This window comes from Hakea prostrata, chromosome 8 (genome assembly GCF_041222555.1).
Source record: "Hakea prostrata isolate BN-2017 chromosome 8, UWA_Hpros_2, whole genome shotgun sequence".
NCBI classification, from domain to species: domain Eukaryota; kingdom Viridiplantae; phylum Streptophyta; class Magnoliopsida; order Proteales; family Proteaceae; genus Hakea; species Hakea prostrata.
The window spans coordinates 48896190-48910897 of record NC_142607.1 but is presented as its reverse complement, the minus strand read 5'-3'; the positions used below and the strand labels follow the sequence as shown (position 1 = coordinate 48910897).

General features: G+C 37.5%; 1 protein-coding gene across 1 annotated transcript; it reads left to right on the top strand.

The window, feature by feature from the left end:
• Positions 1-8699: 8699 nt before the first annotated feature.
• On the top strand, positions 8700-14466 carry LOC149008355 (transcription initiation factor IIB-like). Its single transcript, XM_089165684.1, has 7 exons — positions 8700-9128; positions 9666-9690; positions 10227-10356; positions 10447-10577; positions 10723-10811; positions 13762-13838; positions 13923-14466. The coding sequence occupies exons 1-7, from the start codon at positions 8776-8778 to the stop codon at positions 14054-14056; spliced, it is 939 nt and encodes a 312-aa protein (XP_089021810.1). The 5' UTR covers positions 8700-8775; the 3' UTR covers positions 14057-14466.
• The last annotated feature ends 242 nt before the right edge of the window (positions 14467-14708 follow it).

The following is a 14708-nucleotide window of genomic DNA, read 5'->3' as shown; positions in this document are numbered from 1 at the left end:
TGGTCATAATTTATACCAAATGCATCTATTTATGTTTGCATAACAAATGGATACGGAAGTTTTCTATCCGGTCATGTCAGACCCGGCCGTGGCTCCTCAATGGGAAAAAGGAGCACCTAACAACGCATCTTCACAGACCAAGAACTACGAGATCACCCCTTTCATTCGGGAAGGGAGGCTTGTCGACCTATTGATTGCAACTTTCTCCAGACCTCCGGAAAAGCATCAAAAAAAGGCTCGAATGGTACGATCCCTCCGTCACCCCTTCCGCATACCATACAGTCTAGACAAGAACCCACCAGCGTGACCAAGGCGTAACGTACGCTGGACTAATATGGCAACCATTCTCAATTGAGAAGGTCAACTCAGTCGCTGATCGAACGGGACTAACGACATGGAGGCATAATCTCAAGAGAAACAGCAGCCTCTGCGGCATATGTAATATCCCTATCCCTATATATAAAAAGCGCCTTTGTACAAAAAAAAAAAAAAAAAAAAAAAAAAAAAAGGCAACCTTTGCCTGATAAACTTACCAAATACATAATACTATAATAGGTAACATTTACAATATAAGAAGAAAGACATACCCCTCCGGTAAGCATCCAATACATTATGAGCATTATCTTATGTAATCCTTGTACAGGACCTTAATATATTCACTATCTCACTAAGCTATCGGAGGCGGTTGCCCGGTTTTTCTAGCCAGCCCGCGTCTAACCCTTTTTGAAGGACTCATCATCTTCGGCACGAGGGGAGGTTTAGTCGGGAGCAGCATCAATATAACTGTAACGCATCACAAATAATTATGAATTAAAATTATATCATATATATCCTTTTTTTTTTTTTTGATACATTTAAATAGGGTTAAAAACCCAAATCAATTTAAAGAGAGCTGGTCAAACGATCCACCTGAAGGAACTCCTCTATACTTTGAGGGGGTTCCTGAAAGAAATGCGTAGGAGACTCCAATGTTGTTGTTCTCTTCGCCATCCAATCGGCAACCATATTTGATTCTCTATTAGTATGAGTAATGATGATATTTCCATGCAAATCTACCAACTCTCGAATCGCCACAATAATCCTTGTCATCCTTCCTTGATTTTGAGCACTCAGTTTCAAACAATCGATTGCTTGTGAAGAGTCAGACTCCACCACGTAAACAGGTAGCATATTTCTTTCTATTGCATAGCATATGCCTACACAAATAGCATGGAGCTCAGTTTCAAGAACACTTGTCTTGGGGATTCTATGCACAAAACCTCCCAAGTACACCCCTTCTGAGCTGCGAAAAACCCCTCTAATTTGATTGAAATATTCTTTACCAACTGCAGCATCTACATTGCATTTTAACCACCCTTCCGTTGGTCTTTTCCACTTTGCCTTTCTTCTAACACTTCGTGATAATGATTGTGGATTATTTTCCTGAGTCCAAGCTGCCTCCACATGTGAGTAGTATTCTTTTATCATATATATCCTTAATAAATTACATTACCATTCCTTCTTTTTACCGTTGATTTGGTATTTAACATATGTCGCAAGACTAAAGCGTGCGCTGAGGATATCTGCGCAAGAACAAAAATCCCAATAAAGCTGAATCCAAGGATTCACGAGCTTTTGTATTAGGACTGGAAGCCTTAGATTTAACTTCAAGTCCTTGAATCACTGGATTCTAATCTTCAGAGAAAAATGAAGATTATTGGGTTCTGTTTGTTTGAAAAACATGAAGTATAGTAGAAAAAAAGTAACTAAATTTTAGGGTTTAGGGATTCTTTACGATAAGCAAATATTGTGTTTTCAAATTCAAATTTTGAAAAATCCTAATGTATTGGTGCAGGTTATTCTAACTATGGAGTTGGAATTCACTTGGTGCAATCGAAGGATGAAAAGAGGCTACCGCAAACGGATCAAGTGGATCCCATGAACAATCACGTATCGTTTCAGTGCGAAGACATGAATGAGATGGAGAAAAGATTGAGAGAGATGAACATAAAATTCCTAAAGAGGACGGTTGATGACGGAGGAGAAGGAGGAGAAGAAGGAGGATTAATTTCCATTGATCAACTGTTCTTCAATGACCAGATGGGTTCATGATCGAGATATGTAACTGTGAGAACCTGAAGCTCGTTCCTGTTGGTTCATTAGGTCGTATTAGGCTTCCTCACGATCGCCATAATCCACCTGTTGAGTTAAATGACGATTCTTAAAACGAGTCTTTACTTTGTTATGTTCCATTTCCATTGCCATAAATGGATTTTTAGAACAAAGCCATGAGCTTCACGTAGCCGGCCGGAACTCTCATTTTTTTTTTTTCTTCTTTCTTCCGGCGGATCGGGTTTGATAACTGAACTGGTTGGTTTTTTTTTTGGTCTCGCTCATATCAATCAAACGATTGAAAACAATAGAAAAACTCAAACTCAAAATAATTCATTTCTTTGTGCAGATCGAAAGTTACAAATTCGGAAATACGTACATTCAACTAATGTCTAAGCAAATCCTTAAAAAACAAATACAAATCTAATTTGAACACAGTCGGCTTGGAACCTCAACACAGTTTGCAACCTATGATACATCAAAGTTTTCAACTTTAACACAGCGACCTCAACACAAACTGAGAAGATCCCAACAATAGATCATCACAGCACAACACTATCGTTCTTCTTCATTACAAAAATAGGTACCGGAAGGCAACTTGGAAGGGGAGAAGCTGTGAAATTCGATCCCGCAAAACAATAACACTCATCAGTCGCCTTGATATCCTCCTCCGACAATCGGTGGTGGTTCTCCATTGCATCCGTGTCCGAAGGGTTCTTCAATAATTTCTCACCCCTTTTCAGAATCTTGAATTCCCCCATTTTCATGTTTCTTGCGCGTAATGTTGCCGTAGATATCTCACAGAGAGGATACAGACTTTCTCTCCTGCAGTCTTCTTTATCCTTAAAAAAACCCATTGAGACTCGTTTCCTTCGATTGAACTTAGGAATATTAGATTTACAATTCCACCGAGGTCTTGAAAGAGAGTCTTGAAAGCAGACAACTTCAGCAGCCATGGAACTAACGTAGAATAGAACCCACAGCGAGAGAGAGAGAGAGAAAATGATCGAATAGAACCCACAGTGAGAGAGAGAGAGAGAAAATGATCGAAAATGAAAACAAATGTTAGCAACTGAGATATATATAGAGATGAGTAAACACAGTAGTAGAGGGAGTCCGGTTCCTGATGTTGTACGATCTTTGAGTCCTACTGTGAGTGTGTGTTGGTTGCTTGAAGAATATTCCAAATCCTTGTCCTACAGGGATTTCTTTCTTTTTATTTTTTAAATTTATTTTATTTTATTATTTTTTTTTTTATGGGATTTATTCTCGAATTAGATCCGATAAAGTGATTTCCGCACACATACATTATTGCTTTCCGCAATTCCGCAATTCTCTTATAGGATTGTGCCATGTGGCATTTAAGTAATCCAATGATTATCCAACAAACTAGAGTTGAAATTAAATTCAAATTTATGGGTGAGTTTAAATAAAATACAAATTTAGTTTAAATTGGATAACCATTGGATTACTTAAATGCCTATAGATTTGAGATCCATCCTATCCCAGAATCCTGCAGAATTGTAGGGAAAGGAATTACTAGTATTAAGCGAGTGAATCCTACATTATTGCGACAAAAATGAGAAATCTACTCTTAAATGGGTGGGTAACTTATAATATTAAGTTTTAAAATTTTTTAAAATTACAAACTAGCCCTTGATTGAATTAAAATTTGCAAAACGACGGCCGGTAAGGACCTAAACCCCGGCATCTTTTTCTCCTTGTCCTGGTGAACGGTGGGTAGTAACAAAGTGGACAAGAATACAACTAAGGATCTTTTGCAAATAAGATGAAGACAAACATAAAATAAATAAGATCATAAAACCACAAATATTTGTAACATGATTCACTAATCCAAAATGTTCGAAATTAGCCACATTTACGATGAGGAATTTTACCATTCCAATCTTCAAAATATTACATGATTTTAGAATAATACAATGATTACCCCAAACTGATGGCATCACTATTCAAACATCCAATAATACATCATCTCGCATTCAAGCTCAAAAAAAAAAAAAACATTTCAAGCCAAACTTGAGCTTCAATGGAGAAGAGAGAACAAGCAACACAAGACCAAAAAATATTCAAAAACTTTCCATCCCCCCTCCCCCCTTTTTTTCTTCTTAAACTTCCTCTTGAAACTCACTAGAAATTCTCTTTTACTTATCTATTTTTTTCTCTTTCAAAACCCTCTTAAAATGTTATCTGACACCTAATTACTCATGTTTAACACTAAGTGTGATCCACCAAATTAAAAAATAGAACCCAAAAATCTCAAGTGATTCTCATCATCATTACATGATGTCATCCTCTCCGCTCCTAATTACCTCGCAGAAATGTGTAGGGAGATTTGAAGAACAGGATGATGGGCTTCAAAAAAACTTAAAATTTTAGATTTTAGGGGAATTGCATAACTAAATACGTGATAAAAATCAAACGTGAAACATGAGAATGAGAACCTCTATTTTGTCAAAAAAAAAACAAACAAGCATCCTATAGAATCCCTATAGAACTTTTGGTATGAACACGAAGAGTTAGGTATGATCTTTGAAAGAATTCTTTTACCGAAAAAAATATATATATTCAAAGAATTTTACAACCATTTAACAATTAGAAGAAAAGACCAAAAAAAAAAAAGAAAAAAGCCTTAAAGGTAGCATTTCTATCATGAGAGAAGAAATAGGTTTGGCAATGTTAGGTGAATAACGTATTATGTATCTTGAATTTCATCATGGGTTGGTTTCAGTTTATTTGTGTTGGGTAATTGTATTACAAATTTTTCTAACACACAAAAATGAAATTGTAACACAATTAAGAGATGAAGATCCTTAGCCAATTCGGAGAACTTGATGTTGCAACCGAACGAACCACCGGTCAATGAAGTCGAGTCACACCTTGAATGCTGTCTTTAAGGTAATTGATGCACCCTACTTCCAAGGGTTCTTCGCACCACCACCTCTAAGATAAAGCAACCCCCAACTAGAAGATGAGGTAGTTCTTCTAGTCCCTTCAAGGAGCCAAAAGTTAGAACACAACATTTAAACAAATTCAAAGAAAGAAATTAACTTTGTAACACAAATAATGTGAGAGTGAGGAGTGTCTCAATTGCACACCACATGCAAGGAAATGTTGGATTTATATAGGCCCAAACCTCACCTTACACCCCTTAGGATTCTGAAGGCAATGAATTGGAGAATCAATGGCTTGTCCCTTCTCCACTAATGAGAATAAACCACATTAACCTAACATCCCCACTACTTGGAGAAGTAACTCTCATATTCATTTCTTTGGAATGAATTGGATTTAATCCATTCATAGACCTTAACCCCACTCATGGTAATGGCCATGAATGGTCATGAAGTTGAAATGAGAACCGAAGGTCAAGAGTTAAAATTTGAGTAAATTCCACCATTCAAGTAAGCCCATCTCATCACCATGACCAAGACCTTTAAGACCCATGACCAATGTCATAGAGAGCCTCATAACCAAGGTCATGAAGGGCCTCCTTTACTCATGGTGCCTCATTACCATCATTACCTCATGGGTCCCACACACATGCAAAATAATTAAATAAAAGAAATACAAAAACTAATTAATTTTAAAATTTAATATAAAAATAATATAAATTTTAATAAAAAAACCTAACAATTTGGCTTTAGTTTTGGCTGACTTTTATTGGTGTATGCTTATTTGGTAAAGTGGAGATAGGAGCAACAGAAGAGTAGAGAGAGAAAATAAGATTTTGTTCTAAGTTTTGATGATTTAATCTTTTTACCCTTGCTTAAATAGCAAATTTGCACATGTTTATTAATTGTATATGTATAAATACAAATTATCAGATTATGTTGATAAATCGTAAACTTGTTTTGATTTATTTATAAATTTATGTTTGAATGGATTTATTTTAATGAGAAATAATGGTCCTAACTTATACCAAATGCATCTTTTTATGCTTGCATACCAAATAATTATGAATTTAAATTGTACCATATACATCCTTAATAAATTACATTACTATTCATTCTTTTTACCGTTGATTTGGTATTTAACATGCATCGCAACTTGCAAGACTATAGCGTCCGCTAAAGATATCTGTGCAAGAACAAAATTCCCAATAAAGGTGAATCCAAGGATTCGTAAGCTTTTGTATTAGGACTGAAATCCTTAGATTTCATTTCAAGTCCTTGAATCACAGGATTCTAATTTTCAGAGAAAAATAAAGATTATTGGGTTCTGTTTGTTTGAAAAACTTGAAGTATAGTAGAAAAAGAGTAAACTTTTTTATAAAATCCTAAATTATGATTTATTTAGTTGAATGTTGTTGGAAAATGAGCATTTAATGAAGTTTGTTTGTTGAAGTGACACTCAATATCATTAAACGTCATACATTTTTAATGGATTTAAATGAGGAATGATAAAAATGAAACTCATATTTTTTAATTTTTTTTTTGTTTGCCAACCTCGGTTATAACCGGTGTTCCCGGGGGGGCGGGGATTTTTGTATCCACAAGGACGATCCGGACCTTGCTTAACTTGGGCCAATCCCCGTTGGAAACTCATATTTTTAACTTTTCAATAAAACCTTTTCTTTCTTATTTTTCGATCCCTATATTTTATAAAAAGTTTTTTTCTTTCTTCGATTCATTCGGGCCAGCTTGAGCGCACCTTGATTATATCCTCAAAGGGAGATTTGTCATCTACAAAGGGTCGAATGCATAACCTCTCCACTAAGAAGTATGAATCTTACCACTCTACCACTACAAGTGAGTTCCACATGATATTCCCAACCAAATGGTTTTACAAAATTAGAATCACGATTCTATGATCTCAAGTCCATAAAATTCAATAATCAAACATACCATAAGCGGTTCAATTCACATTACAAAAATGTTGGGCCTCTACTGTTATCCTTCAACACTGACACACTAAAGCCATAACCCTAAGAGGTGGTTGAGTTAGTTGAAAAATAACACCTCCAAGTAAGAGGTTAAAAGTTCGAATCCCCTCATGACCAATAGCGTAACCCCACCTTATATCCGGCTACATTTGTTTGCTGAAATAAAAGTGGGGTGAGAAAATTCTTAAAAAAAAAAAATTCATTTAAATTTTAAAAATGTAGGTTTTTTTGGTTGCTTGAGGTAGAAAAATTAGAGACAAATTTTCTAGTGAGGTGGCAAGCAAATTTTCTCATCCTAAGTCTTTTTAAAACCCAACAAAATGTGTGATACTTTGTGAAAAATTAAAAAATAAAACCCATAAGGGATAATTACTATTGGCCCCCTGTACTTTGATTTTATTACTACTGTATTCCATGTATTTTTCAAATTTACTAATCAAACCTTCAACTTTGTCTACAATTACTATTGTCCCCCTACCGTTAAGTTCCATTAGTTTAATGATGATGTGGCATCTTTATATTTTCTCAAAAATCCCAAAATACCCTTATACTTATCTTTTTACGTATTTACCCTTTTGTCAAGTTACAGTAGTACCCTTAATTAATTGTGGACAAAAAAATAATTATAATCCATTTTATTTAAAAAAAAAATCACAAAATAAAGAAAGAATGATTGAATAACACTCAAATAGAAACCAAAGAGGAAGGTTGGTCCATGTGGTAAGCAGCTTGGTTCGCTTAAGCAAGGTTTCGGTATCGAAACCTTGTGGATGCAAAAAATCACCGCTGGAAGACTCACCCACCACAGCCAGGTGTGCGACCTGGGTCGAACACCGGATTAGTCATGGCAAAGCCTTGGAACCGGGGTTGGCAACAAAAAAAAAAAAAAACGAAGAGGAAGGAAAATCAAATTCAATTCATATTGGAAATTAAAAAAAAAAAGAAACCGAAGAGGGAAGGAAAATGGAATTCAATTCATATTAGAAATTGAATATCACCTCAAATATTTTCAAAATAAATGAAGTTTAGTGAAGATGAAAACCAAATTGGATTTGGATTTTGCAAATCATTTTCAAAAATAAATGAAGTTTAATGAATATCCAAATTAAATTGAAGTTTGCCCAGTGCATTAATGTGGGAAACCAAATTGAATTTGGATTTTGCCCATTTCATTAATTAAAAATAAATGAAGTTTGGGATAAAATTGATATTTAATTTGGTTTTATAAATGGGGAAGCCTCTGGTTTTATAAATGGGAAGCATCGTCTTTTGATTTTTTAATTTTAATGAAGGGCAAATTAGACATTACATATTCAAACTTAACGGCTACTTAAGAACAAGATTTTATTAATAATAAAATCAAACTATATAGGACAACAGTAATTATCCCAATCCATAATTATTATTTTTTCACAAAATCATTTTCTTCTCTTTCACCTCACTACACGTGGGACTTACATATTTTTTTTCCAACCCCCATCTTCAAAAACAAACGCAGCCTTGAGGAATGCCCTAAATCTAATCTCCAATAAATAAAATCGCGTGTTTGAAAAAAAAAAAAAAAAAAGAAGAAAAGAAGACACACTAAAGCCATGGCCCACCGACAAACACCGCATGCAAGTTGCGTGTTCCTCCTAACTATGCCAACTCTATAAATACCAAGTGTCCCTTACATGTTTTCCATATTTTTCCTTTTTCCGAGGCGAGACTTTTCAGTCGTATCGCTTTCCTCTTCGTTCTTGAGAGTTGAGACTTGAGAGATCTTCGTCTGCAATCGATCGAAAATGGCGGACACTTACTGTAGTGATTGTAAGAAAGAAACAGAAGTGGTATTTGACCACTCCGCCGGCGACACTGTCTGTTCCGAATGTGGCCTTGTTCTTGAAGCACACTCCGTCGATGAAACTTCCGAGTGGAGAACTTTTGCTAACGAGTCAGGTGACAACGATCCTGTCCGTGTCGGTGGTCCTTCTAACCCTCTTCTCACCGACGGTGGCCTCTCTACTGTTATCTCCAAGCCTAACGGTGCTTCCGGTGACTTCCTTTCTTCTTCACTTGGTCGCTGGCAGAACCGTGGCTCCAATCCAGATCGATCTCTGATCCTTGCTTTCAAAACCATCGCCACCATGTGCGACAGGTAGGCTTAGTAGAAACCGTTTTTTCTAGCCCTAATTCAATCGAAGTGCCGAATTGCAACCTGAACTTATACCCGAATTAGCGAGGAATTAGTCCCCATCTTAGTGTTAGCATTTAGGTTATTGGTTGTTGTTTATTTACTTTCTTATAATCTTGTTTCAGTTCATATTGATCTAATTCAATCAGTGACACTCATGACTATAGACTGCATCTAATTGATCAATTCTTCCCACGACGACTGTAGCTGTTCTAACAGTATAGTGTTTGAGCTTAACATCCTAGCAGAGCTTGTATCGTTCGATGTTGTTCAGATATTTTAACCAGGTTGGCTTGATGTCTATAGCTGCCAATAAAGAATATGTCTGTGGTCTCTAGTTCTTTATTGATGCTTGAACCTAGTGTCAGTTATTGCTAGAGCTCGTATCATCTATGTTATTGATTGTGCAAGATTTAACCCAATAGGGTTGAATCCCAAATGCTTCATTAAATAAAGATGGTGCTCAATGTGACTGATGTTATCTGCAATTTTTTGTTACAGGCTGGGCCTTGTGGCGACAATTAAGGTACCAATTTCTACTTCTTGTTATACCTTCATGGTTTTCGCTTTATAAGAATGGCATTTTCTGGGTTACCAAAAAAAAAAAAAAGCATGGCATTTTCTGGTGTTCACTATTCAACCTTCCATACAGCGTGATTAGTGACCAATGCTTTTGAAGTTTCTTAAAATATTTTTGTCAATATCCTTCTGTACACTGTTGGGTTTTTCTGCAATTGGAGTGAGTGAACTCCCATGTATTTGTACAATAATCTGAATGACTGATGTACACATTAAATCTCTGAGGGGGGGGGGAAATAAAAAAAACAGTAGCTGATTACCAAGTCACAGTTGTGCATGGTAATGTCCAAGTTGAAGGAGCCTGAAAGTATGTTCTTCTGATGGATAATGAATTTCTCTGTAACCTGGAAAAAACACATTTGAGTTTACATAGAGATTGCTTTTCCTTTTAGTTTAATGGTTTGGTATAGTTATTAAATCTCTATAATTTAGCATTTTCTTTTACCCTTAAGTATGTGATGGTTCTTAAATTTTCTGTTGAAGGACCGGGCCAATGAAATATACAAGAAGGTTGAAGATCAAAAATCTATTAGAGGAAGAAATCAGGATGCAATTTTGGCTGCTTGCCTGTATATTGCGTGCCGCCAGGAAGACAAGCCTCGCACTGTAAAGGGTACAGCTTATGCTACCTTAACACCTGGGTGCTTGCTGATTTATCTTTCTCAATGTGTATGAGCTTCCTGAATCTGTGGATTTCAACTAGAAATTTGCTCCGTTGCCAATGGTGCCACAAAGAAAGAAATTGGCCGGGCAAAAGAGTACATTGTGAAACTACTGGAGGTTGAGATGGGTCAATCAATGGAGATGGGAACTATTCATGCTGGAGATTTTCTGGTTAGTTTCTTAACTACTTAAAGGACTCCGGTTTCCTTTTTCTATATAGTACGTTATATCTTTTCATGCAGTGATTTCCTGTGGTACTGTTAATTCTCTCTGAATTAATGCACCACTGTTGAGATAACATTGGACCTACCTGCAGAGGCGTTTCTGTTCTAACCTGGGTATGACTAATCAAGCTGTTAAAGCTGCCCAAGAAGCTGTTCAGAAGTCCGAAGAGCTGGACATCAGGTAACTAATCAATTTTTTTTCTCCCTGCTTTGCGATCACAACTTTCTTTTATTTATATTAGTTCTGGTTGTCTGCTCAATTCTGGTGTTCTTTACTTTGTCTCATCTGTTGTTGGATGTACTCTGAAAGCTGAAAATATTCTTTTATTGCTTTGTTCATTCCTTTATTTAAATTAGTAAAGCATGTATAGAAACACTATTGAGGTGAAGAATCTGCACCCTGTAACTGAATAATCTCTGTAGAACCAGAACCGAGAAGAAGAGGAATGGAGAGATGAAGGGAGAAGAAGAGTGGAGGATTGTCAAGAAACCTATCGAACTTCAGAGCCTCCCTTAAACTGCCTTGCTTTTACCTATATAAATCATATTACAGCCAAAGGCGGATTCCTAATTCTATTAGGAAATCCTAGTTCCTTTGAGGAACTAAACAGAAAATAGAAACTAGGACTAAGCAATCCTAGTTATAGACCAAAAAGAGAAGGAACACATGGGAGTGAATCTTGTGTTAACTTGTATTTCATCCACTGGTACCAATAGTTCTGACTTGGTGATGAGCATGTACTCAACCACAATTGGCAACAAAGGTTAAGTTGTCCTTGAGAGTAGTATCAGTTTTGAATGGATTAGCCAGATGATTGATATGAAAAAAATACTTAATTGAGGGAAGGAAACTTCTCCCTTGCAAGTAGATGACTCTTCAGAGTTTGATATTTTGCAAGATGGAGCTTCATTCTTTGTTGTTTCAATTGTTCCAAATTGGTAGTGGTTGGCTTATGTATGTGGAGTTCTTCAATCGTACCATTTTTGCTGGCGAAGTATTCATTCATAGATTTGTCTTCCTGCAGGAAAGTGAAAAGTGTCTCATAGAGATCATAACATGCAAGATATATTTGTTTATTTGGAGCACCTTCCACTTAAATAATTCCAGATGTGTGTTAGGGGTGTGTAACATCACACTGGATGCAATTAAACAGACTCAACGTTGTTCCATAACCATATTTTGATAAAAGAGTTGTCACTCCTCCGCTTGCCATGAACTGTTGATCGTGGAGGAATCCTTTGGCTCATTAGTTAGAGGATCATCTCTTCTGTACAATTGTCCTTTTGCATGTATGCATGCATGTGCAGCCTGGGCCATCACTAAATAATTTGGATCCCAGAGAGTTTAGTTGAAGTGATCTGAACTAGGACATTTCAACGCTGGTTTAGGATCAGCCTTAAGGATAATTGATCAATCATGACTGGTAGCAGTAGTTCTGAAATAATCAGCTCTTCAATTGAACCAGATTGGGGTTTTACCTCAACACAAATGTAGTACACTGGTTGCAAAATTGGCAATATAAGGTTAATAACCTAAATCTCTACAATAATTGAATTTAAGGTTTTCTAACCCCAAAAGCCAGCAGAATGAATAGGCTGAGTGCTGTTTTAGAGCAGAGGAATCAAATCCTGAAAGCCTATACACTCCACAGATTATTGGATGGACTAGAGTGCTACTTGAGATAAAAGGTTGAGGAAGGCACTGTAGAAAAATAAAATACTTTGAAGCAACCAAGTAGATTGCATCTGCGGACTTAGATATTAATAGACCAACTGGATCAGAAATAAAATTAGTGTTGGTCTTCAAGAAGAAAATGCAGCTTGTGATAAATGATCTTTAATCAATCTTGCAGTTCAGGTAAGCAGTATAACCCTAGTTTTCAATTGTAAACTTCATCTAGGGTTCAGTTTGTAGTAGTATGCAGCATCCATCTGTTTAAGGAAACATGGAAGAAAAACCTTCAAACCAGAACTGCAGGCAACAGCCAATTAGGCTGTGCTCTGATACCATGTAACAGAATAACCAAATTGAGTAGAAGAGTGGAGGACCCCCAAGAGATGTATCAAATTTGGCAGCCTGCTTCACACTTTTAGTTATATGTACCTTACAACTGAAGGAGGATTCCTAAGGGTTAGTATTACAAGGCATAATCTCATAGTAGAATAGTTTTCCTGACCATTGTATTTTATCTTATCTGTTTGCACTGATGGTGTTAGAGCTGCTGAATGGCATGCACAAGGAAACCGATCCACAGTTTCATTGTGGATCATTCCCTTTTGGACTCGGTTTTGCTGTCAGACCTGGGAGCAGCGTAGTTTCTTGTGCCCCCCCGGGCCCCCTGTTTTTTCTTATCTTTGTATTTCGACTTCATAATTTGTTTGTTCACTTACTTGTTATGCTTGTGATTTTAAACCCTCCTTCCCTCGTGTTTTGTTTTTCCTTCCTGGCTCTTGGTTCTGATTGGTAACCGATCTACAGTTTCATTCCGGTGGGGGGGGGGGGGGGGGGGGGGGGGGGGGGGGGGGGGGGGGGGGGGGCCGCGGGCGATCATTCCCTTTGGCTTGTCACGACCTGTCCCTGAATTTTTGCCCTGGCCCTGATTCTGGCCCGAATCCTGTCCCTGATGCTTGATCTCAATGAATTAGGAACATGGACAACAAAGATAGGGCCAATCGGGGCTAGGGCCAGGGCCAGGACCAAGTATAGGGTCAATCAAGGCTAGGGCCAGGGATTTGGCCAATCAGGATTAGGGACAAGGTCAATCAGGGCTAGAGATGGGGGCCGGGGGGGGGGGGGGGGGGGGGGGGGGGGGGGGGGGGGGGGGGGGGGGGGGGGGGGGGGGGGGGGGGGGGGGGGGTTATCCCTGGCCGCGGATTGGGGGGGGGGGGGGAAAGGGCTTATATTAGAATATATAGGGCTGTGCTCATCCCCCCTTGTTTGGCCTCCGTGCTAGGCTCTGCTTGTGCTTTGCTTTGAAGTTGGTTAATGTCCATGACTCATTCAGTTTGGAGAGCTACATTTTTGTCTGGTTGTTCTCTCCTCTCATGCACAAACAAGCCTCCTCTTGTTTGGAAGCATGCTCTGCCATAAGCTAGAATATCTAATGCTGATCTTGATCCCCTGATTGCAGGAGAAGTCCCATTTCAGTGGCAGCAGCTGTTATTTACATGATTACTCAGCTCTCAGACGACAAGAAGCTTCTTAGAGGTTAAAAACCATGGCCAACTTCACCTTCATGGTACATACACTGAGATATGCACATGTACATAATAATTGAATCTCTCTGTGCAGATATTTCGCCTGCGACCGGAGTAGCAGAGGGCACCATCAGAAATTCGTATAAAGACCTTTATCCATATGCTTCCCGGTTGATACCAAGCTGGTATGCCAAGGAGGAGGACCTGAGGAACCTCTGCAGCCCTTGATATATTCCGACATAACATTGGCAATAGTAACAAAGATTGATAGTAATACAGGTCCAAATCAAGCGTTGTTGGACTGAGCATATAGTTAACATCGAGAGTTATTTATACTTCAAATATTTCTAACCCTTAGTAGCCTTTTCATCACATTTTGGTGAGTGCATGTTGTTTTACCATGATGTGTCTTCTTTGACTCTGATTATAGATTCCTAATTTTCAAGGACATCCAGTTTTCACAGATTTTCAGGGATACAAGTTTGGTAGTATGAAAATGTTAGGATTGCTAAGCCCCCCAATGGTGTTGCGATGAAGTAATTGATTCTACAAATCTTTCAGAAACTTCATTCCTTCAATATAACATACACCGTTCAAAATTAAGGAAAATAAAATAGAATTTGGTTCGAATAATCAGTTCTTGACGTCCTACTGTTGTATGTATAGTGGGTTAATGTGTAATACTGTACTGCCTATGGTTGAGATTTCACCGTAAGTTGCAGATGCTGCGCATTAATTATGCAGCATCCAAGCCAAACATTATATTCATTTTGAAAAACTATTTGGTTACTTAAATTTGTGGAATGAAATCTTTGGATTTCATCTCATGTCCATAAATTTACATATTCACGTTTTTAGTGTAAAATGATGAATCTCTAGA

Bases quoted from the DNA above. Each gene is read 5' to 3' on its own strand.
- LOC149008355 (XM_089165684.1), top strand. From the start codon at position 8,776: ATGGCGGACACTTACTGTAGTGATTGTAAGAAAGAAACAGAAGTGGTA. The intron at 10,578-10,722 runs GTTAGTTTCTTA...ACCTACCTGCAG, and splicing joins TTCATGCTGGAGATTTTCTG to AGGCGTTTCTGTTCTAACCT. The intron at 10,812-13,761 runs GTAACTAATCAA...CCCTGATTGCAG, and splicing joins TCCGAAGAGCTGGACATCAG to GAGAAGTCCCATTTCAGTGG.